Below are 24,274 nucleotides of genomic sequence, written 5' to 3'. Positions count from 1 at the left end.
TAATAGACACGCCGCTTGAAAATTCCATACACGCTCTGGTAACTTATCAACTGTATTTCCTCATATTATAATAATCATTTATTGAATCTCATTTTCATATGTTTTTATTTTTTTTTAAATGTATTAAATGTATTTTAATAACATTCATGTGGTTGCCGCGCTACCTGATGGTCGCCTATAGCGTCCATGTATTTATGGCAAAGACGCCTTAATTTTAATTGCTATAAACTGAAATTAATATCTCAATGAGATGGTCTATATCATAAAACCCTAAAGCCCCCATGTCTTAGTGTGCAAGAAATTAGGAGAGAAAAATAGCTTGAATCAATGTTGAGGAAACAAAATAAAATAAAAAATTACAACGTTTCTAAATATATAGGTAAAGAATACTGATGCACACCTCTTAACTAATACGTTAAAATGTGTTGATGTAATCCCAGCTTTTGTTCTCATCCTCCATCAGCCCGAACGCAAATTCTGCCAGAACACAAGCAGTTGGGCCGAAGAAATCAAGATGTCCTGCAGAGAAATGGCAGTGAGGAAACTTATAGAAACATCTGCACGGCCAGATGAGCTCTGACTGAAATATGAAGACAAGAAACAAAGATTTTGATTCTCTGGTTACTTATTGGAGTCCTGCGACTCGCCTCAGCGTTTCTGTCTAATGTAAATCTGACTCTATGTCGCCACCTAGTGGGTGGACCAGAATTTACCTGGAGCCGTGACGGACGCCCACGGTCCCCTGGAAAATTTAGAAAAAACAACTGGCCAACCATTTTGTGTCTTCTATATTGATCTTAAAATATAAAAGTGTACCTGGAATCCAAAATTCTTTGCTAAATATTCACAAAGAGGAAAGCTCATCTGTATAAAACACTAAATGAATCCACTTTCTAGAAAACTGTTATTGTATATGTGAAGACATAGATTTAAACTGGTCAAAGATAGTAAAATCTTTGCTCTTCTAAGTTTAATCTGTACTTGTAATAGAAATTGAAACCCTTAATACCAGCTTCTCTGTGAACACGTATATTTTCTCCTCTTCTTCCAGCACAACAGGACTGTATACGATGTAACAACCACTGTGGTCCCGTACAGGAGGACAGATGGTTAAAGACACCCAGGACTCAGAAGAACCAAGCTTTGATTCAGCCAGGAAGCACTTTGGAGACCTTCTAAAGTATTGAGTGTTTTATAACTGTTTTCATCTTGTGGTAGTTTTCCTGTACTATCATAGATAATAATTCTGTATTAACTGTGCATATTCATTCTATTTACTCTATATAAGGTATTTAAAGAGAACCCTAAGAGTGGAATCAGTCCCTTTAAATTCTTTTATTTTATGCCAAAGACTTCAAAACACTCCATAAATACCTTTAAAATATCTTCATGGGTTTGTTTTGAGGGTTTAGGGGAAATTTCTTTATCTGCACTGTGATTTTCATCAGGTGCTATAACACCTTCCTGCCGCAAGAGGGAGACACCTGATTAGATACAAGTGACGGATAAAATATTCTGATGGATTTTGGAATTGTTGTTTAATACTTTGGGACATTATATGTGTGGTGCAGGATGGGCGCATGAAAATTATTTTGTTTTGGAGGAGCTGAATAATGCAGACATCCCCAGCAGGAAGACATGATTATTTGTCTCTTCAAAAAAGGGGGATTTTTAAATTAATCATCCCCAGTCTCCTGCCAACTGTGTCAACCTACATGAACCAGAGCACACAAATCGAAACCACTGTGGAGAAACATATTTTTTAAACAGTAATTGGTCGCTGTTTTCCACAGGGATCATCAGATCATTTCAGAGACCTACACACCTGCAGGAGCAGAACATCAAATGGAAATCCAGGCCGATCTGGTTCCTTAAACATTATAAAAGGTTTGCAACCACGATATTGTTTCTCCTAAATGTCTGCAGATTGAAGATGAATCCAGCTACAATGAGAGTTCATTTTCCTTAATTTTTTGGCTGTGACATCTATGGCAGAATCTCCTGGCAAAACACCCTCCTGGTTATTATTATTACTGCCCTGAAGGACTGAATCCATGTAGATTTGCACATGAATAAACCCCCAATGTGCTGTTCTCATGATGCTCCTGCAGGATGTTTGGCTGAAAGAAGAAAAAAGTTGAATTCAGTCAGTGGTTGTTCTGTTTTAAAGACATTTTACCTACAATTCTTTACAGTTTCAATATTATTGCTCTGTCATTTTCTTGTAATTATTTTTTCTTACAGTTCATCCAACCAGCTGTTGACTTTTACATTCTTTGCTCTAATTCTGTTTCTCTCCATTTTTTTATAGGTACTACTAAGATAAATAATTAAGTTATATATGTATATATTGCTTTGTTCTCTTTAGCTTCTCATCCTTGCGACTTGTCCCACTCACCAATCTTTCATCTGCTGTCTTCCCCTTCGTCCTACCAGCATCTGTCCAGAGTCAGTGAGAGACCAAAAAAGCCCAAAAAACAGGTTACAACACCAAAAACAGCCTGGATCACATTTTTGGCGGTAATAGGTGTCTGATATTTGACCGACAATCATAAAAGTTCTTCTACTTTCCCCTGTCTCAGCCAGTCCCACATAGTTTCAGTTACTGGATCTCATTTATTGGGTTTGTGAATGTCTAAGAATAGAAAAAGCAAAGCGCCAAATATCTGCATTGAAACAAAAGAATTCGCTGAGGCTTTTCCTGTCTCCAACCTTCTTCATTTGCTGTCTGGTTCATTTTCTAAAGTCATTCTTTGTGTTTCTCCCAGAAACGTGAACCATGTGTAAGGAGATGCTTCACTACACGCCAGTGTGACTGCCGAGTTACGACCTGTGTGACCTCTGAGACAGAAAGACGTGATGATCACATTCCGAGAGGAAGAAAACCCAGTCCTAAACAAAGGGGGGGGAACTCTTGTTTTCATGTTTGTTCTGAACCAACAGCAGTTTGTGAAACCTTCGTTGTGCATCCTGTTACAAAGAGAACATTCAAATTCCACCTGAAATGATGCGTCACATTTGGCTAAAATCAAAGCGCATTTATATTTGCCAGAATGGGAATAAGCCATTTTTTCTTTGTCTGTTCTTCCTTCCTAAACAGATGAGGTGAGAATAAAACCTCCAGTCTTTCGGTGGCAGGTCAAGATCTTAGAAAGTTTGTCGATAAGTCGATAAAATTGGTCCAGCGATCCGGAGAGAACAGACGGCTGATCGTATTTAAAGGTAAGTCCATTTGAACTCTCCACTTCGCTTTATTGGACTTGTACCTACTAGTTTACAATCACTTTATCCCAGTTTCAGTTAAAAACCTGCTCCGATTGTGTCCGTTCATACGCATCATCACTAACGACTCTTTGTATTTGACAACCTTTAGAAGCTTGACGTGGTTGAGCGTTCAGAGCAGGGCTGCAGTACTTACTCCTCGTCTTCGTAGGTCCTTTCAAACAGGAAGCCTGTGGAGAACCTGAAGAACCTAAACAGGTCCTTCTATACTCTTCCTGCACCTGAACATGTGGCCAAAATCAAGACAGACGTGTTTACGACACACCTGCCTACAACTGTCAGTTACTCTGGAATCAAAGATCTTCGCTGGGAGCAGATCAGCAAGAACAGTCCTTATTCCGTAGATAAGTGCTGGCGCTGGTAAACAGGAAGTACAAGATGAGTTGGAAGGGCCATGTGTCCTAGATCTTCTGTGACCCATTAATATGATGTGAATTATTTATCATCTGACAGATCAGCCGTGTTGTGGGCGTTGAAATCAAACCAGATGAGAACAGTTTGCTGCCTTTTCTGGAAATAGACCTAAAATGCTGGAATAGAAATATTCAAAATAACATCCAGCTATAGCAAGTTGAGGCAAACTTTTCTTAATGAACAATATAACGATGACGCTTCTAGATGCCTTTTTGTGTCTCTATGATTTGTCTGCACTGGTAATAACTTGGAATTTGGAGCAGCATTTTTTTGCAGACATAAACTATTAAAAAATTCCTGTCGGTACTGTGCAATACTTTAGGAAGAAGTGGGTTCTGCAGCCTTTGGACAAGTTGGCTTTGCTGCTCCTCCATCTTTTGGACCACTCGAGTGTCTGAAGCCGTCCAGACCAACTGTCTGCAGGCCAAAATCAAGCCTGCAAAAAGAAATATCCAGTCAAGCAAGAAGAAATATATATATTTATGTGGGGAGATGAATTTACATTAGGTTTTGGATTTAAATCATAATCATTTGAGCAATTATTGGAGGATATTCACGCAAAAAAGAGAGCTGCGTGGATCACAAGCCAGAGGACAAAGCCTACATTAAAGGTCTATTCATGGACCCACTGGGACAGAGAGGACCTGGTTACTGGGAGAGCCACTTCCCAACATCCCCTTCGATCCATTGCCCATCATCAAGCACAGACTGGGAGGAATGGAAGTTTCTGTCCACTGTTGTAGTCAGGGTTAGGCTTGGCCGTGTAGGCTTCAAAAAGAGTTTTGATGTTATCCTAAAAATTCGGGCTTATTTACTCTTAAAGTTTCAGGGTCGTTGCAATATCAGGCCACATGGAAACTTAATTTATATTCCTATTTGATGCTCTGACACTATTCTACCAGCAGGAGGGGCTATATCCCCAGGAGGACAATCACAAGCCTCCCAACACACACACACACACACACACACACCAAAACAAAACAAGAAAACAGAAAGGATCCTTACTTCTGGACAGAATAAAGATGATTATTAATACAAACACAAGAGGGCAGGACTGGAACATTGGCCGGGAATATGGGTCTGTGATTCTCTCTCACTCTATATTTAATCCTGCATATTCCGGCATTTACCCCGTCCTATCAATCACAAGTACGGTTCATGGGAATAATTCTACCTCAACTACTAGATCCTGAATGTTGCTACTTCGGTGGCAGATCTACAGGATCATCATCACACCGTGACTGGTGTAAGAATGATTTTCCGTCCCAACAGGATGATTGATGACTTCATTATGAAATGCTCTGATCACGTGGGGGATGCTGCTCTCTGAACACTGCCCAGAGTGCCACAAATCACCAAACTGGTGTGTTGCCTGTCCCCAGCCCTTAACGTGACCAAGCGTAAATCAGTGTGCATGTAGTGAAACATTAAACCTGTGTACAACAGAACGGACTCTGGTGGCACCTTGAATCCATATAAATTACCCTCTAAAGTCCCAGACTTTAAATAAGGCCTAAAGTTTGGATTCCAGTCGAGTCATGCTTTTTTGAAGCAAGGCCTCCTTAAGTTCCTCCATTCAGATGGACGCCTCCAGAAAAACTGATCAGTGTGTGCCAGAAGATGCTGAACCCAGTCCTGTGCATGGACATCAGGAGTCTCAGATGCATACCTGCACAGCTTCCATCAGTTTGAAGGGTGTCGCTGCTAATTTGGCGTTGATACTCAACATCTCTTATTGGATTTTAATTTGTGACACGCTGTTGTGCTTTGTTTTAGGTTTGTTTTTTTGACAGGGAATCACAGGGAATCAGTTTTCTTCAGTGTGATTGTCTCTCATTTTTGAAGGGATTGACATCACGGCTGGTTACCAAGGGAGACCTCTTTGGCGTCGCTGAGCAGGAATGCAGCTCAGGGAACGCGGAGCTCCAGATCCCGTTTCACTGTGAGTTCTGATAATTGGACTCGAAGGGACGGAAAAAGGTGATCTCATTCATTTGATTTGGCGTTCACCCTTGAGAGAGACAGTTTAGCATCTAACCTCTAAGTGGCGACTCAAGGAAATGTACTGCTGGATACGATCCATTGAAAACACTCCCCTGTCCTTGAAAGCAATTCAATTTTAACATAATAAAAACGGGCAACAGGCGCGCACACACACACACACACACACACACACACACACACACACACACACACTTATTAAAACGTATTGGCCTGAACAAACTCTTGTTATTAGGCCTGGGTCAGTATCTAACATTCACAGTAGGATCATAAATAAATAAATACAACATCCTTCTCTCTATTCTCTCTCATGCGTTTCCCTTGCAGTGGGAATCTTTGAATCTTACCTTTCTGGGCATTCATTCAGGGTGTCGTAGCAATCTCAGTGTTGGCTCCTCATCAGTTCTCCACTGGCGTCCCCCAAGGATGGGTGCTGGGGCCACTGTTCCTGTGTGTGGGGAAGCTGCTTCAGAAGGTCCAGAATGCAGCTGCGTGTCTCATCTTCAACCAACCAAAGGGGGCTCACATCATCAGGGCTGATGGGGCTCCACTGGCCACCTGTAGCTGCCGACATTATGCTGCCTCTTACGGGAGCGGCCTTGTTGGAGTCCACGCCTCCCGTCTGCTGCGTTCCACACATGATCGTCGCCTGTCAAAGCCTCTGTAGGAGCTCAACAATCCAGACTATCCTCACACCTTGTTCCCTGATGGTGGAGCTCTGTCAGAGCAGGGGCGACCCGCTGGTCCTTCAGAAGCTGTTGAAGACACAGCTATTCTGAGAGCACCTGCTCTCCTAACAGCGCTTCTCTTTCTCTTCCTCCTCCTCTCTCTTTCCTTCTCTCCTGGTTATACCTCTCTTCACTCCCTCTCCACAGCTCTGCTCCGGTTGTTGAGAGTTGCTCTTCTACCAGTTCATTTAGGACTTGAGGTTAGTATTTTATTCACATTCGTCTCCAATGCATAGCGGCTCATTTGTGTCTCTCACTCTAAGTTGCTTTGAACAAAAGCAAGTATCCTATTGTTTTTCTGTTCTTTGTGGTTAATTTACTGACATGTATGCTCAATTTTCTTAAATTCTTATCCAATAGCAAACAAATCTTGAGCTTTCAAATCAATAAAAGTGACACAGCCTCAAGTATAAAGTTTCAAACGTTATGTGGCAGAACAAAGCTGAATCATCCAGTTTGTAAGGTTGAATGTGAGCCTTTTTGGACCATTGCTATCGAGATTTCATCACCAGTCCTGAATCTTCGTGAATCATGAGGGTTTTTGGAGGCATTCAAACAAGCCCATCAATGGAACCCCGTTTCCTCACCCTTTCTTTCCATATGTTCCTTTAACGTCACATATAAAATGAGAAACAGCCATGTCCAACGGTGAGCAGATTTCAAGAAGATCTAAATTTAAAATAAAGAAAGAAATAAAAAATGTATAAGATTGAAGGTGTGTCACTCGGCTTCCTCCTCTCCTGTCACCAGAGAGAGAGAGAGAGAGAGAGAGAGAGGAGAGAGAGAGAGAGAGAGAGAGAGAGAGAGAGAGAGAGAGCGAGGGGGGAGAGAAGTTTAGTTTCCTCTGCTCTGGCTCTTGACGCACGGTCGCTGCTCCTCAGACGATGGCGCGTCCTTGTCCGCGCACAGCGCTGCTGCGTTCAGGGCACAGACGTTTCCTACAGAACTGAGGTGAGAAGCCTCGCATGGTGACAACGGTCATGGCTGAGAAGAACAAGGTCGCCCCTCCGGTTGCTGGCAACCGGAGAGCCGCGCCGGGAGGTGGAGGCACCAGCCTGGAGACGCACCGCGGAGAGCCGCTGTCAAACGGGAAATGCGCCGTGTCTGACACCGTGAGGAGGTTCCAGACCGACATCTGCGAATCGCCGACGTGGGAGAGTTCAGGATCGGATTCATCCGCCAAAACGATCCCTCGACGCAGCAGTCTGATCAAGGTGGGTAGGCCCCCCGTCACGGAGGCGGCGTGTGCGTAGAACGCATGCAAACTGTTGCTGAGGATGCTAAAGAGGGATCCTGGAGGTGTCATTGAAGTGAACATGTCGAAGGATACAGACAGCTCTGTTTTTTAACCATCACTTCAGACATCACAGTCATTTCCTGGAGAGTTACCCACACAGCTTTCTTTTTCTGTCCATAAAAGGTGAACATTTATCCTGCGTGTCCTTTTCGAGCACACGCCACATGTATGCGCGCGCGCGAGAGTGCGTGTGTTAAACAGTAGAATGTGAGCAGACATCACAAATCCACAGTTAATCCAGTGTGACTCGACTTCCTGTATTTTTTTCTTTTAAAGAATGTTAAGTCACCTTGTCTCACATGTCATCATTGAAGAAGCAGATGTGAGGAACTATGCTGCAGCCAGGAGAACATTAGATGGGTTTAAGCCGGGTTTATCTTAAATCAGAAGAGTTTTTATCGCAGCCGCAAATGCTGACACAGTTGTGTTGAAGCCCCAAATGAATGACGCGTGACGTCACTCATGTGCTTCATCAGCTGTGGAGAGGGCAGGGAGGAAGCAATACGTGAAACCACAAACTGTCTTTGATTAGACTAAGAAATTGCATCCATTCTACTCATCTCAGCTCCAATTAGCACCACCGACACGGGAGAAAGCAACCATTACGCTAATACCTTTAAAGCTCATTACGCCGGGTTTTGACCCCAAACACAGTCAAGGTATTGCAGGCAGACTAACCCCTAATTGATAAGTCATCATCTGGGTTTGTCCATCTGTGGTTCGGGGGTCTGATGGTGTGGGTGGTCTCACATTGATCCCTGGTTGCTGCCTGTTCTCAGGCTGCTGCTTGCAAACACAAGGCTGGACTGGAACATGTGGGCCTTGTGTGCAAAAGAGGAAGCCGCACCAGTTGGCCAATTTCCTCGCACAGGTCATGTTGCAATATTGGTATTAAGTCATGAGCAGTTGGTGAGGACACACCCCTCCCTCTTTAACTGGAAACACACACCAGTGTGTCTCACCTCGTCGCCTACGCACAGGCCTGCTTTCACTTCTTTACTGTTTAGTTTGCAGCCACCTGACAAGGCTTTAAAAACTCTGCTTTTTTGGGGAATCCTGGCATAAATTAAAGGGTCAGAAATGGTGTTCTGTGTTTATTTAGACTGAGTCATTTTAGATGGAGCTGAAGATGAAGGCGCAGCTCAACGCAGCAGCGTCTGTCGCTTAACTTTGTGATTCCGCACAAAAGGATTCTGGTGGCTGGTAGGCAGATAAACAGGAAACATGACATTCCAGTCTGTCGTTCGCAGGAGTCAGTGGACTTACTGCGTCCGGAGTGTGGACACGTGTTTTCAGACACCGGTGGGCTGCCCTGAAATGCGTTTCATCCGCACGTTTGTCACGCCGTCTGTTCTCTTTTTTTATCCTGTCCGGCAGAATGTGGACCGTTTAGCTGTGTTTCTGGTTCACCGTGTCCCACAGGAGATAACCATCTGGCGACTCCGGTTGTTGTCAGGATCTTCCATCTAGCAAAACCCAACAAGGACATAACAAATAATCATATCCGCTTCTGAAATCTCTCACAACCCAAGCTGGAACCAAGAGTGAGGCACGGTGCGAGAATGAGTGCCTCGGGAATCCCTAAAAAGCTGTTTATTAATGAGGTCAAACAGAGCATTTGATATTATTCATGCGGGGTCATGAGGGGGCTCAGCCAACCTCTTCTAGCACATAAAACAAGAGGACCTGCCTTTAACTTTACGTGTAGCTTTTGTGCAGATTTATCGTCTCTGCGTGCATCTCAACATCAACCAGAGATGTTAGCATGCGTGCAAGAGCGGAATCTCTCTCTGAGCACCGACTGCTCTTCAAATCCGCTGCTCTGATCACGGCCAAGGGCTAAAAGTCTGTGTTACTGTGACCCCACAGGAAGGGTGTAAACGTTCAGAGGCTCCAGGATGTGCTACCACTTTCATCTACAGCTCACTGCATTCATAATGTACACAATCATGCGTATCATCGCAACGGTGTGTAAATAGACTCTCCTGACTCAAAGCCCCGACTGCTTCTTTTCCATTTTGGCAGCCGATGCTCTGACCACTGTCTCGAGTCGATCTTGTGCCTGTAACTTCGTTTTGTCGTGTCTGACCACATGCAGCCCTGCAGGCGTAAGAATGTGAGAAATGTCAGGTGCGAAAGAGCATCTGCCGCTCTGCTCGCCACAAGACAATGAGAATGAGTCTGAGTGTTCCAGTTCCTGCGAATGCTCACCACAGTTTCTACTGAAGCATTCTGGTAACTCAGAGACTTGCTGCTGGTCCTCTATGTGCTGTCATCCATCATTCAGCCCCTCGTGACACATACTGACATTGTTTTTGTAAGAAGCCTCCCTGAATATGAAGTAGTAGTTCATTTTCAGTAAATATTCAATCACTCACACACCGTTCACTCACACACTGCTACCCAGGGGCAACTTAGAGTCAGTCAAGCTAATGTGCAGGTTTTTAGGCTGTGGGAGGAAATTGGAGCACCTGGAGAAAACCCACACATCATGTAGATTCCACATAGAAAGGCCCCTGAGCCCAGACAACCAGGGCCTTGTTGCTATGACATTGCTAACCTCTGCACAGCTTAAAGCGGATGGAATCAGGTGGTACACAAAAATTAATCGACATCCAGAATCTGGAAAAATTCTACTCAATTCATCTTTTGGGTTGAATAAACACACATGCTAAATGTTGTCTGTGTTGCATAACATATTCATTCATATTCCCAGAAATCTTTTCTGGACTTTGGCTGAGATTGAAAGAGTTAAGTAAATATTAGAGGGATGTGCTTTAAGCCCACAGACAATTATTCTTATAACCAAACATCTCAAGAATGCCAATTATTAGCTCTGCTCTGCAGATGCAGTTGATTGTAGATTGACCAACTAGAGCTCTACAGTTATGAAACAGCTTTCAAGACTGTACAAATGACTGGAGATGCATTCCAGAGATCTGCTATTCATTTTAGCTTCGCTGGTGAGATAAGAAGCATATATACAGAAACTGCTAACTGCTGCTATTTTTCTCCAGTAAATCAGCCTTTAACTATGCTGCTGCTGCTACTGCTGGTGTTCTGCTCCAGGGTGAGAGTCACCACAATAAACTAAGTCATTCATCATCCTTCATCTGGGCATTTCCCAAACACAGAGGCTGAAAGGACAGCTACGTCCATCCATCAGTTTTCATTCCCCCACACTGTTTATAATTGTCTCCAATTCTCCATCTGTCTTAATTAGTGGATCAAACACACACACCAGACCCACCCAGTGACCTACATCTTCATTTTTGACAACCACAAGATGTTGTAATTTGCTGTTGGGACCTGTTGTATCTGTGCAAACATGCAGGGGCCTTTCAAACATCGTCACATGCTCGCAAGCGGGGACGAACACAAGAGGCCACGCTTGTGCCTTTAGGCTACACTTAAAAAGTCTGAGTATGAGGCCCTAAAGTGAAACAGTCATGTGCCAAAAAGCTTCTTAAAGTGTGAGAATTAAACACGATCACACTTTTCTCAGTTCTCAGCTAAACGTTACTAGTGCACAATTTTAGATTATTATTTTTGTCCAATCTCTGTCCAATGTCTTATCTGTGCCAAAACATGGTTACAGTGATATCTGCCCCTACTGTCACTGTGTGAACGGCGGTTCTTTCTTTCCTTTCCTTTAGTTTATCTGTCTCTTTCTTTGTACTGATGAGAAGTCACAGGAAAGTTCTCTCTGCATGGCTGATCCACCACTTCCTGTTTTGAAGGCAGTGTGGTTTTCAATGTCACTGTGAGAACCCCTCCCCCCTCTCACCTCCCATTGCTGTGATGGAGACATAATAATGTAAAGTACAATTTTATCCGTGTGCTGTGGTCTGTTAATCTGTTAGCAGTTGTGCCCTCTTCATTTGCCCATTTGTCAATCAACTGAGCTTCAGGACGGCGGTGGTTTTGGTGGTTTGGGACTTGGCTGGGGAACCGGAGGGTCACCGGCTCAAGTCCACGCCATAAAATGCTGGTGAAAGTGAGCAGCAACATGGTAGAATGGCTACCTCCTGCTGCATACATGTGCTTAGCTAGTGCATATCACTTGAAAGTACAGATTAAATACAGAAGTCAAATTCCATCTAGGTATATGTGGCAAATAATGATAATATTACAAGTACTAAATATTTACATATCATAAAAGTAATTTCTGTGACCTCATGTTGTGACCACCTTATGAAAATAATTAAAATATCTTCTTTAGATACAACAGGTTACCCCAGGTCCTCAATGCTGCCTCCTCTTGACTTCATGAAGGCTAACTTAGAAGCTACAGTACCGCTAAATCAACTAAACTCAAGTGACAACTCCTTATCTAATTTAGGCAAGTTTTTGGTCCTATTGAAAACAAGATGATGGAGCTCTCATTTATCCATTGCTTGGAGTCCCTGTTAGCCTAACCTAGCCAAGCTTCTCCGAATGTGGGGGGAAATGGCAGAAAATAACATAGTGGTAACAATTGCTCCAGCGAGGTTTCTGTTCGTCTATTAATCGGGGTTGGTGTGCAACTGTATGGGGACCATGTTTTTTTTTTTTGTCGCTTTTCACAAACTGGGTAATGTTAGCGCAGCTGTGGAGGAACCATTAGGGCTGATGTCGCACACAGAAGAGATATAGATTGAGACCGCCATCAGCCTGCAGGGAAGCAAACGGAGAATGTGATTGATGGGTTGGTGCTGTGTGCAGTATGTCTGTGTTGCGCATCCCTCTGCATCACTGCTGACTTTCCTCTGAGTATGTTACTATTCAGGGCTAGTTCTTTATGCAAAGAGACACTTTATTAGCTCTTAATGTGCTCTTCCCCTACTGGCGAGGCAGAGTTCTTACTGTGACAGAAGAAAATAAAATCTCAATCACAAATTGCAGAGCTGTTCTTTTCCCTTTTATCTGGAGACATGAAGGAGAGGGCCTGTCTCTCCATCCACGCCCCTTCCACTCGTCTATCATGCCCCAAGGAACCTGCGGTATTTTTAGAGCAACACCTCCCTCCCTCGTTTTCTTTCCCCAAGATCTCAAAAGTCACCCCTGGAAACGCTTCTCCAATCATAATGAGGCAATCCTTTGAGGGTTTGTGATGGTTAGGTGCCCTCGCTGCTCTTAGAGAGCCTTTTCATCGCCTGTAAATGAGCCTTCACATGTTCATCCATATTGTTTAAATGAAACACACAAGGGTCTTTGTTTACCTCCTTCACATCACCAGAATTCTATCAAGGATTAGATCCTCAACTCTTTTATTAAAGAATCAAGTGTTCTTGAGGTTTTTACATGAATATGCTGAAAATCTGCCATTTGTTCAGGATAATCAGAATTTCCTGGTGAAAATGGAAATGTTGATCAGCCTAAAAATGGTCATTTGGAGTATTTGAGAGTGGTTATATGCAATAAAGGTTTGTTAATCATATCAGCTATAGGTTCTAACTTGTGTTCTAAAATATGTATTTTTCTCAATTTTATTTTTTTGTTTTGACAATCGAAGCTTTAATTAGAGCTTATTTCCACATCCCACATTGAGCATTTTGTTCGATGTGGAGACTTTGTTCTTTGATGAGGTATTTCAAGTCATCCCTGCAGGTAGGCTTCACGTTCATGCAATTATTGCATACTAACTTTAATGAAACTTAATTTGAAAACTAAATGATCCAAAAATGACATACATTAATCAATTTTTTTTTTTTAATTCAGTACTTAGAAATCCCCTCTAGGTGCCCTTTCTTTGAATTGGTTAGAGTCAGACCCTAATACATCCATAACTGAATAGCTGTGCTTTCATCTGTCAGCGTGAGGATCTGTGCAGGGGTGACATCGGATCATCAGTGCATCAGATGAATGAGCTGTTGTGCTGAGCTGAGACAATCTGATTGGTGAGGCAGCATTAGAATGCTGCAGCACAGCACTGTTGTCTGGTCAGGTATGAGTAATGGGCTAAAGGCCAAGGGCACGCAGTGGCTTAGAGCATTAGCAAAGCAACAGGGACATTTATGTAGTGGACCACATAATCTGTGGTTATGTAATCTTATATGACATTTAATCCCTGAAGATACATTCCAGATGAGGAAAAAAATCTCTTAACTTGGCAGAGAATAGTTAATAAGAGCACCTGTCTTTGACCTCTTGTCATCAGGATGGTTCGCGGGCCAGTCGGGACAGGAAGAAGACCGTGTCTTTCAGCAGCAGCCTGTCGGAGAAGAAGATCAGCAGTGCTGCAGACTGTATCCACACCATGGTGGGTCAGCAGCTACAATCTGACCTTTTAAATAAAATACACCTACATTAAATATTTACTGTACAATGCATGCATCAAGAGCTCCTGGTGGATTACAGACCACTGAGCCTGTCAAGCCCCCATCCCCCACGGAGCTTGTCAGGAGTGAGTCAGAACTCAGAGGCATGTCCATTTTGGTTTCAGGTGGAGGGAAGTGAGCTTAAGAAAATACGAACCAACTCTCGTGTTTACCAGCGTTACTACCTTCTGGACACAGGCCTCCAGGCTCTGTGTTGGGAACCGTCCAAGAAGGAGTCGGATAAAGCTCGGATCTCTCTCGATTCCATACGCGAGGTCAGTGTTGCAAGATAAAGCCAAGACAAGAAAATGTGTGTGTATATATATTCCTTAAACATACAAGGATCCAATTTTTTGACATCCTTGGTTCTTTGGTCTTCTCTGGTCTCATTCTAGGTACGGACAGGACGTAACACGGAAACCTTCCGCACTAGCGGAGTTTATGAGCAGATTTCAGAGGACTGTGCCTTCTCCATAATCTACGGAGAGATGTATGAAAGCTTGGACCTAGTGGCCAACTCTGCTGAGGTAGCAAATATTTGGGTGACTGGCTTGAGGTATGAAACAACTTTTATGCGTTGTGGTTCAATTATTGCTGACACACAGGTTAAACAATGCTGGAAGTTTGGTTTGTGTTTGACAGAAGCAAAAAGTTCAAGGCATTGCCTCTTATTCTTTTTGCTAATCTTCTCCAGGTACCTGATGCAGTATGGAAAACATGCCCTTGACATGCTTGCTAGCAGTCAGGACAGCCTTCGCCTCATCTGGCTGGAGCAGATGTTCTCTTCTGCCGTTGATCCCAATGGAAAGGAAGATGCAGAGGAAGGAATTTCTCTGCAGGCAGCCATTGGGCTGATACAGAGCGTGAACCCGGGTGTGAGCGGCAGCAAAGTGGAGCAAAGGTTTAAAGAGCTTCAAAGGGTTCGAGACAGGATGTGCAGCCTTACTCTGGACAATGGCGCTGAGGACAAGGAACGCAAGGAAAACAAGAGGCTTATTGGGAAACGAGAACAAGTCATCAAGCAGGAGTTCATCGAGGTCTTCCATGACTTTTGCACACGTCCAGAGATTTACTTTCTGTTGGTGCAGTTCTCCAGCAACAAGGAGTTCCTGGACACCAAGGACTTGATGAGGTTCCTTGAGGCCGAGCAGGGCATGACTGTGGTGGGTATTAAAACATTAGCCCACAAAAATCGTAAGGCAAAAGTTGAGTCGCAGATATTTCCTACCTTTGTTTCTGAATCCCTTGTCTTGCTATGTCGTCCAGGTGAATGAGGAGACCAGCCTGAAGCTCATCCAGGCCCATGAGCCATCAGAAGAGGGTCGGCAGCAAGGGTACCTGTCACTGGATGGCTTCACCAGCTACCTCACCTCAGCAGAATGCCGCCTCTTTGACAGGGAACACGACGCTGTGTGCCAGGACATGTCTCAGCCTTTGTCTCACTACTACATCTGTTCCTCCCACAACACCTACCTCATTGAGGACCAGATACGAGGCCCGTCTGACATTTCTGGCTATATACGTGCCCTCAAAATGGGCTGTCGATGTGTTGAAGTGGATGTTTGGGACGGGTCTGACGGTGAGCCGGTGGTGTGTACTGGACACACCCTCTCTCCGCCTCTGGCTTTCTATTCTGTGTTGGAAGCGATTGAAAAATGTGCGTTTGTTGCATCAGACTACCCTTTAATCTTATGCATAGAGAACCACTGTTCACATCAACAACAGGAGGTGATGTACCAACATCTCACAAGAATACTTGGGGACAAATTATACACTGAGCCCCCCAATCAGGACGACTCCTACCTACCAACCCCTCATGCACTCAGACATCGGATACTACTAAAGGCTCAAAAGTTGGTCCCAGGTACAGACGACGAGGACGGGGAGGTAAGCGAGGAGGATGAGGGGGCAGAAATGGGTCAGAAGTTGAAAGCATCTAACAGTGGATCAGCAACACCTGGAGGAAACGAGAAAGATGTGGTACTGAAAAGTACCTCTCCTACAGCTGTGATCGCGTCCAATCCTCTTCATCTTCATCAGAAACGTTTCCAGCTCTTGAAGGAGCTCTCTGATCTTGTAACTCTGTGTCGTTCAGTCCGCTTCATCGACTTCTCCACATCGTCTAAAAGTCAGAAAACTTGGGAATTGTGCTCCTTTCACGAGACTCTGGCTTTACGTCTGGCTACCGAGAGCCCAGGCGATTTTGTCAATCACAACAAGCATTTCCTGTCCCGGGTTTACCCCAGCCCCATGCGCATCGACTCGAGCAACATGAACCCTCAGGATCTGTGGAAGTGTGGATGCCAGATTGTATCTATGAATTTTCAGACAGCAGGATTGATGATGGACCTGAACACGGCCTGGTTTCGCCAAAATGGGAACTGTGGGTATGTTCTGCGACCGGCCATCATGCGACAGGAGGTGTCTTATTTCAGCGCCGACACCAGAGACACGGTACCCGGTGTCTCTCCACAGCTGCTCCATGTAAAGGTGAGATAGCTTTATGTCTGACCGCAGAACGCATTCAAAGTTTATCATGAAAGGTTAAAGTCCAGCAAGTAGGACTATCTCAATTTATATTGATTATTCTCTAACAATCCTCGATCCAATCCCAGGTAATAAGCGGTCAGAACCTGCCAAAGCCAAGGGGTTCGGGTGCAAAGGGGGATGTAGTGGACCCCTACGTGTATGTGGAAATACACGGTATTCCAGTTGACTGCACAGAGCGCCGCACTCGGACAGTGACCCAGAACGGGGACAACCCCATCTTTGACGAGAGCTTTGAGTTTCAGATCAATTTGCCTGAGCTCGCCATGGTCCGCTTTGTAGTTCTGGACGACGACTTCATTGGGGATGAGTTCATTGGTCAGTACCAGGAAAGTCACTGAAATTGTACTAAATTCACATTCCTGAGATATGTTTTTTCCCACCACAGGACAGTATACCATCCCTCTGGAATGTATTCAACCAGGCTATCGGCACATACCCCTCCAATCTCTGACTGGAGAAGAACTTCCCCACGCCAGACTCTTTGTTCATGTGGCGCTGACCAACCGCAGAGGTGGGGGAAAACCTCATAAAAGGGGACTCTCGGTACGGAAGGCCCGCAGGGGACGGGACTACACAGCTCTGAGGGACTTAGGCATCCGGGCTGTGGATGATGTTTTCAAGATGGCCGCCCCCCTGCTGAGAGAAGCCACTGACCTGAAGGAAAACATGCAGGTTGGGGAACCAGTGACATTTTTATATTTTTGAGTTGCATAATGAACAAATCATCAAAATCAGTTCATTTAAGGTTTAAAAAACATGATCATCTCAAAATAATTTGGTTCATTCCTGTTCGTTTTCTGTGGAGAATAAAGAAATTGTTCTTTCTCAGATTTCTTCACATTTGCATCTATAAAAAGATGATCAAACCTTTTTGAGACTGTTATTAATTTAGTCTGTGGGTGCATGTTGGTTCAATTTGTGCCTTGACTGTGACAGAAAATAACTGCAGGGGCAAATGAATGCAAAAAACAAAACAAAACATGGAGCTTTCTGGCCCCAGTATGAAGTGAGCATGAAAAAAGGAAATGTCAGTACCTCTCGTATTAGACATTTTCTGTCTTCCATCAGAGTCAAATACAAATTAAAGTGTGATGGATTTCCTTTTTTTCCCTCTTCTCTTCAGAATTCAGTGGCAGTCTTCAGGGAGCTATGTGGGGTGTCAGCAGTGTCTAACCTCATGCAGTGTGTTCTTGCTCTGGGCTCCAGGGTGTCCGCACCTGACGGGACACCTTTATTACTGTTTGACCTGCGGGACCACTACCCCACCCTGGAGCCACAGGGGCCGTTACCAGAAGTCCTACGACGTGTCATCTCAACCTATGAAACTGTAAGAAGGGCTCAGAGCTGACTATCGCTACGACTTTATGCATCTTCTCCACATGTAGTGGGTAGGGGGTCGCATCAAAGCCAAGAATACCTCGAAATCATCTGGCTTATCTGCAGATTCTGACATCACACATCTTTCTGTCTACCCTTGCTGTTTTTGCCCTCCGTGTCTGGTTGACTGTGGTGGGGCATCATAAGTGGTTTCATTAAAGCTGTGGTCCAACGCTCGATGCAGCGGTAGCTCGGCCTGACCTGTTTAAGTGGTGCCGTAGTAAACAGCATTGCACCACTTTTTCTAGATCCGTCTAGATAGATGGAAAAAAAGGCAGGTCTGTTCTAACCAATGTACTGTAGTTAATCTGATATTTGTCAAACTGCATATTGCGTTACCTCTGAGAGGTTGTTTCCCAGCAGGGTTTTTGAAACGAGGTGCAGAACTAATGAAGCAAGCAACTTTTGCTATTGTAATAAGTGTGCGCGCGTGCGTGTGCGTGTGTGGACGTTGTGGCTATTGCTTCAACAGTGTTGTCACATCAGTTTCTGCAGGTGTTCCATTTCCAACGTTTTAACGGCCACTAACCTATACACAATATAGGTTTTACTGCTTCTGATTCTCCTCCCATTGGATTTACATGGAAGCGGGACGGTGAAATGACGCAACATGCACATCTGCATGTTTATTTCACACCTAATAGATGTCTTCCTGTTTGCAGATGGTGCAGGCCTGCAGAGCAGTGACGGAGCTTTCTGATGGAATCAACAACAGGCTACAGCATATACAAGCCATGGGTGTGTAGGCGTTTGTGTGTTTGCCCATCTGAGTCCTCATAAGAGAAGCTGCTCTATGAAGCGTGTTGTCGTGTGTGAACAACAACACGGCTATGGCCACGCTCCTGTTGCATTAATGAAAACTCCCACGCACACTTCAGCTGTGCAACTTTGCAGTGGCTGCTATTGTAATTTATATAACCCCTTTAAGTGGGTGGGTATTTTATTCATGGCTGCCTGACATAAACTAACAGACAGCAACAGAGAGACATTTGTGCTCATGTAGCAGAATACACAATGGAACCCTCAAAGCAACTCTCAACATATAGTGAATTTTAGCATCTGCGTTATTATCCCTCATAACTTATTACATACTATCAATCATCCGTCTGTTTCTGCATGTTTTAAAGGTCCACATATATCAGGCTGAAAAACTGAAATGTATATTATACAAGAGTGAGGCCCCGCCAGCCATCATCCATCAGTCTGGTGTGACCTGCGCTTAATTTCTGAAATCTCAGCCCTAGGTTTGTTTACTGCAGCAGAGCCCCTCGGATTATGGGATATAAGTCACACAGACTGCAACACTGACGACCCTGGAAACACATCAGAGTGCACACACACGCACACGACCATCCTCACGTCGGCCACGGTCACTCGTGAGATGCCCATTGACGGTTCACATCAAGCCGATAGCACCTCAGAGGGGATCAGAGTTACGGACATACATTATGTATACGACTTCAGGGAGAAATTCTGATTAACCTGGAGTGATAAATTGAGCAGAATAGGCTGTTTTAACAGTGGCCGAAGTTGTGAAAGCGGGACTGTTTGACAGAGATGGATGTTGTTTGCATGTTATCCAGTGAACTCCATGAAAGGTTGACAGAGCTGCGTTCAATCTTCAGTTAATCCATGACACCTCCATGGCATTAGCTGCTAGGAGTCAGTCGGATATTTAGCTAAAGATATTATTTCTTCCATGTACGCGCCACATAAACAAGGTACGATGGGAACGAGCGATTAGTTAAGCCTTTGGTGTTGATCCAGCGTGATCATCTGATAAGGAGATACCGAAGAGTCTGTCATTTTGATCCTAGGAACAAAGATTTTTCTGTCTGTGCAAAGAATAAAGATAGCAGTCAGGTGATACAAGCTGGAGGACACATTCCTAGTGTGCTAGGACCGGGTGGGCAGCCAGAAAGCAGAAAATGTTCAGTCACGAGGAGCCGTAGGACGACCCCTGGCAGGCAAAGATGTCTTGAAGTGGCATCAGAGAAGGATGAACTAAAAAAGTACCAGCGATAATTCGCTGCAGAGAACTGTGAAAGCACACAAGCTTTAGTGTTGTGGTGTGCGGGAAAGTAAGAGGCAAAATTATCCAAACTGAGCATAATTACTTAAAGGGCCGCAATAATGGGCTCTCAGTTGTTTTATATTTGCCCTGACTTTTGGTTATCTGCCCCCTTTTCGCTTTATTAACAAAGCAAAACAACCCCAAAATCGGATTATTTACAGCATACAGACGTCTGCAGCAATCATTGAACAACTGGTACACGAGGGAACCATGAAAGAATCGTATCACCATAGATAATCTTCACCTACAATGCTATTTGTCGCAGCAGCTTGACCTTCTTGAGGTCTTGCAGCCATGTTTAGTCCCATACTTGGGATTAGAAAGCAGCCTGGATTGTCAAATGAAGGCTGTATTGTAGTTGTGTGCAGCCTGACCCTGCAATAACCTCAGCTGAGCAGCTGGTCCTCCTCCAGGGACATGACATGAATAAGCACTATAGATTTTACACTTCATGACATCCATATAAACATATAGGCCTCAGTAATTCCTGTGGTATCAGCCTGGAAGACGGTGCCTCCTTATCACCATTGTTCGTGGTTCACACAGAGGACAGGAAGTCGGAGTTTTGTGCAGCGCCCTGGGTGGTTTTATCCACAAGGATCGCCGAGTTACTGTGTGTACTCAGGCCTCAGATTTAAGCACTTAAAGGGCTCATGTTATTAAAACCTACAAGCATAGTGGAACTGCAGTGAAGATGGTCGATGTGTTAACGGAAACATGTCCAAATCCCAGTTTCTGGCTTTGCTTTTGTTGCTAACTATGAGGAGCGATTCCAAAACAACTTTTCTCCAGTATTGTCTCCAGCAGAAAGTGCATCTGCGTGTAGCAATTAATCAAATTAATTCATGAAATTAAGTGGAAAATCAATTCACTTTGTGGGAACTCATACATCTGCAAGTATTGAGAAATACTTTCCCCTGCTGGTTATTGTGGCATTTGGGAAATATTAGACAAGCATTGTTCGGCGGCAGCTTTGAAAAGGTCCGCATTGCGGTATTTAGTAATAAATTGCACTTTTCAAAACAATACAGCGGTAACAGAGGAACAAAATGCCCACAGTAGACAAATAAGTAAAGAATAAATGTTACTATGCATTCAATAATCAACCAAATTTTGCTAACGCCTGCTCACATAGTTGTGTGTGTATATATATATATATACTGTATATATATGTATATATATATATATATTTGAAGATGGCAGCAGAAGACTCAGGACAGGGCTTTGGTTTGTGTTTCAACACCGATGGAACAGATGGAAACGGGAAAGGGATTTACACCTCACAGTGTGAATTAGGGCCCCAAGGATAGGTGGAGATGGCACAAGGTTCAGAAAGAGGCTGTTGGCAGTGGGGGAGAGTCGACTGTGTCACTGCTCATTGCTCATAAGACAGTGGCCCAGTATTACTGAGGGAAAAATTCCCCGTCCACCGGCTCTGCTTGAATTCACAGGGAAATAGAGGCTAACACTTCATGGGCACGTAGGCTTTGGGTTGCCTAGCAACAGCGCAGTAAAGGTTATTACTCAGGCAACTTGTGTAGGTGCATGTGCGAGACTCTGGAGCAGGGAGCTGGGTGTGTGTGTGTGTGTGTGTGTGTGTGTGTGTGTGTGTGTGTGTGTGTGTGTGTGTGTGTGTGTGTGTGACCATGGTTACAGACTTTCACAGAGAGGGATTATGCATGGAGAACAGGTAAATTATGCTCACGTCCAATCTACTCCTCTCATTGTGTGTGTACTCCACAGTTGTGTGTGTTTATCTCCTCAGTGGCTCATAGTGATGAATGCCTCATGTTAACCCACTTCCGGGTTTCCATGGTAACAGGAGGACATTGGCTCAGGGTGGTCAGTCAAAGACAGACACGGGCACACAGCTCGTCACACACGGCGGCCTGACCTGTGTGACATAGCTGTCCTCGCTCCCTAAGACTTTATCCAATTTCCAATTTTTTTTAAATTTTTTTTTTAAACTCTGTTTGCCATCTTCAAAATCAAGATTCTCCACAATCAGGTGGGAAATGGTCAAATCCCCAAGGACTAAAATCTGTAGAACATTATCTGACCCCTCTAAAAAGTGGTGATCCTTCCAGTTAGCATGTTAGCGCTGTCTGACATTTAGCTTTTAATGCTGCTCATCAGCACGTGAAAGGTTCTGTTTATTACCTGCGTTCAGGTAACGGTGTCAGTTTCCTGATCAATCTTTGACTTCTTTTGAAGTTTAAACGGTGTCCTCTCATCTGCCTGTCTGCTTTTGCATCTGCAGCCATGGAATTTCATGAAAAGCTGCAGAGTCTGGCGGCGAAGGAGGGGCTGAAAGGTCGCAAGGTGACCCGGGCGCTGGAGAGTTTCAGCTGGAACATCACCATCCTTAAGGTCACACACACACACACACACACACACACACACACACACACACACACACCACACACACACACACACACACACACACACACACACACACACACACACACACACTCTAAAGGCTAGGCAATTAGAACATTTTTTGCCTTCAGCTATTTGTTCATCTAAATTTGCTCCGTTAACATTTATTCTTCAGCTTTTATTCCCCAACACAATTTCTGGGTTTTGGCTGATAAACAGGCAACTTTACAGCGCGACACTGCACATCCAGCTCCAAGTTGTGCATCATTTTTCACGCCTCACTTCTTTTTCTCACACCCATGGCGTTCTCTTCTCATACAGAAGCAGTGACGGTACTATAAAAGGGCCCCACTCGGGTGCGTATGCACCTGTGAAACACCCCAACATCAACTCTGAACCCTTTTTCCAGAATTAAATCACACGTTCCAGCCAAGAACCTAAAAATAACCTCTGAAAACAAGAGCTGAGCGTATCGTAACTCCTCTTAATGGAAATGCATAAGATTCTGCAGTTCTTATTGCCGCATTTAGAAACCATGAAAACAATCAGTATTGCTAAGAAAGAAAAAACTTTAGGGAAGCAAAAGAGTAAAGACAGAAAATAAGTCAACCTGTTTGAGTCATTTTGTGGCACATCCAATTTCCCCATTTCCTGTTTCAGGGTCAGGCGGACCTGCTGCAACACACCAAAGCTGAAGTCCAGGAGAACATGAAGCAGATCCACGACGCCGCTCTGACCGGAAACCTCACCAAGGAGGGCGTCGGGGTGAGGAGGGTCCACTCCCTCCCCCGGCGAGCTCAGGACGACAAACCCTTCGCAAAGCGAGCAAACGACCAACAAGTGAAAGAAGATGCCAGCAAACCACCACCGCAGCTCCACTAAATGGGCGTCTTCAGAAGGACGGGACTCAGAGAGATGAATGTAGTGAGGTTTAAAGCCAAGGCTCAGTCCGTACTGTATCCAACTGTAAATACAAAAGTCTAATAACTGCTCCTTATGTGGAATATGCCTGGAACGCCCTTTTAAACCCTCAAAGCACTGCCGGTTCCACATCTAAGCAGCTTTTGCTTGACAAAGATACTGTTAACTGAGGTTTTCACGTCCACGCTGAAAGCTTTTATTGTTGTTTTTAAATAATAATAAAGAAACAGGTATCTGTGGATGTCAAAAGTCTGTCTGTCTTGACCATTTCAGCCTGTTTTTTGTACATCCCTGTTCTCAACTCAACACCTTTAACTGACCCTTTATACTGCCAAGAATTCTGCCACTTCAGTGTCTGTGAGTTGTCTCTTCTACAGTATGCTTTTATTTTGGTGTATCACTCCTAAAGATCAACTCCGTACGTGGAAACATTTGCCTCCCGAGCAACAGTTTCTGTTAAGTTCAAAGTGCTTTATTTGTGTGCTGAACACTGTACAGTATTTTAATAAGTAATTCTATCCTTTTGCTGTAAAGTATATTTTATATAAGTTATTAATCTTCAGTGATAACATTCCTGATTCATGTTTTAGGTGCAGTAGATGACATGTTCACCTCCGAAAGATATTCCAGTTCAAGTTCTAATAAAGTAGTTTTTAATTGGACTGAATGGCGTGTGACATTGTGACACTTTTTATTATGATCCTCATTATTATTATCATTATTATTATTATTTCTTCATACAGATTTAAATTGTTAAGAGCCTAAATTTAATAAGAGTTGTTTGTTTCCATACTTGCAGGTTGGTCGCTGGTTGGTTGGTCACAAAAATGTTTTAGGGTGAAGAAACCAAATCAAGTTTAAACAAGCCAAAACAACCTCATAATAATGGAAGATAACTTACTCATCAGGTGTAAAGCTTGAAGACAAAAGCTGCAATCTTTCCTCCTTAATC

At 44.0% G+C, this 24,274-nt stretch overlaps 1 protein-coding gene across 1 annotated transcript; it reads left to right on the top strand.

The window, feature by feature from the left end:
* Nucleotides 1-7,266: 7,266 nt before the first annotated feature.
* Nucleotides 7,267-23,989, top strand: LOC130518038 (inactive phospholipase C-like protein 2). The gene is made up of 12 exons (XM_057020349.1): nt 7,267-7,639; nt 13,862-13,963; nt 14,147-14,296; nt 14,417-14,577; nt 14,716-15,184; nt 15,288-16,511; nt 16,637-16,886; nt 16,957-17,243; nt 17,695-17,898; nt 18,611-18,686; nt 22,283-22,392; nt 23,062-23,989. Exons 1-12 carry the CDS (start codon nt 7,391-7,393, stop codon nt 23,281-23,283), a joined length of 3,504 nt encoding a protein of 1,167 aa, XP_056876329.1. The 5' UTR covers nt 7,267-7,390; the 3' UTR covers nt 23,284-23,989.
* The last annotated feature ends 285 nt before the right edge of the window (nt 23,990-24,274 follow it).

Source organism: Takifugu flavidus, chromosome 21 (genome assembly GCF_003711565.1).
Source record: "Takifugu flavidus isolate HTHZ2018 chromosome 21, ASM371156v2, whole genome shotgun sequence".
Lineage (NCBI taxonomy): Eukaryota > Metazoa > Chordata > Actinopteri > Tetraodontiformes > Tetraodontidae > Takifugu > Takifugu flavidus.
The sequence above is the reverse complement of the archived record's forward strand: the minus strand, read 5'-3'. Positions and strand labels throughout refer to the sequence as shown.

What these genes read in the sequence shown, in the direction of transcription:
- LOC130518038 (XM_057020349.1), top strand. Translation starts at nt 7,391, where the DNA reads ATGGTGACAACGGTCATGGCTGAGAAGAACAAGGTCGCCCCTCCGGTT. An exon ending in CATTGGGGATGAGTTCATTG is followed by an intron (nt 16,887 to 16,956) that starts GTCAGTACCAGG and finishes TTCCCACCACAG; the next exon opens with GACAGTATACCATCCCTCTG. An exon ending in GGAACATCACCATCCTTAAG is followed by an intron (nt 22,393 to 23,061) that starts GTCACACACACA and finishes TTCCTGTTTCAG; the next exon opens with GGTCAGGCGGACCTGCTGCA.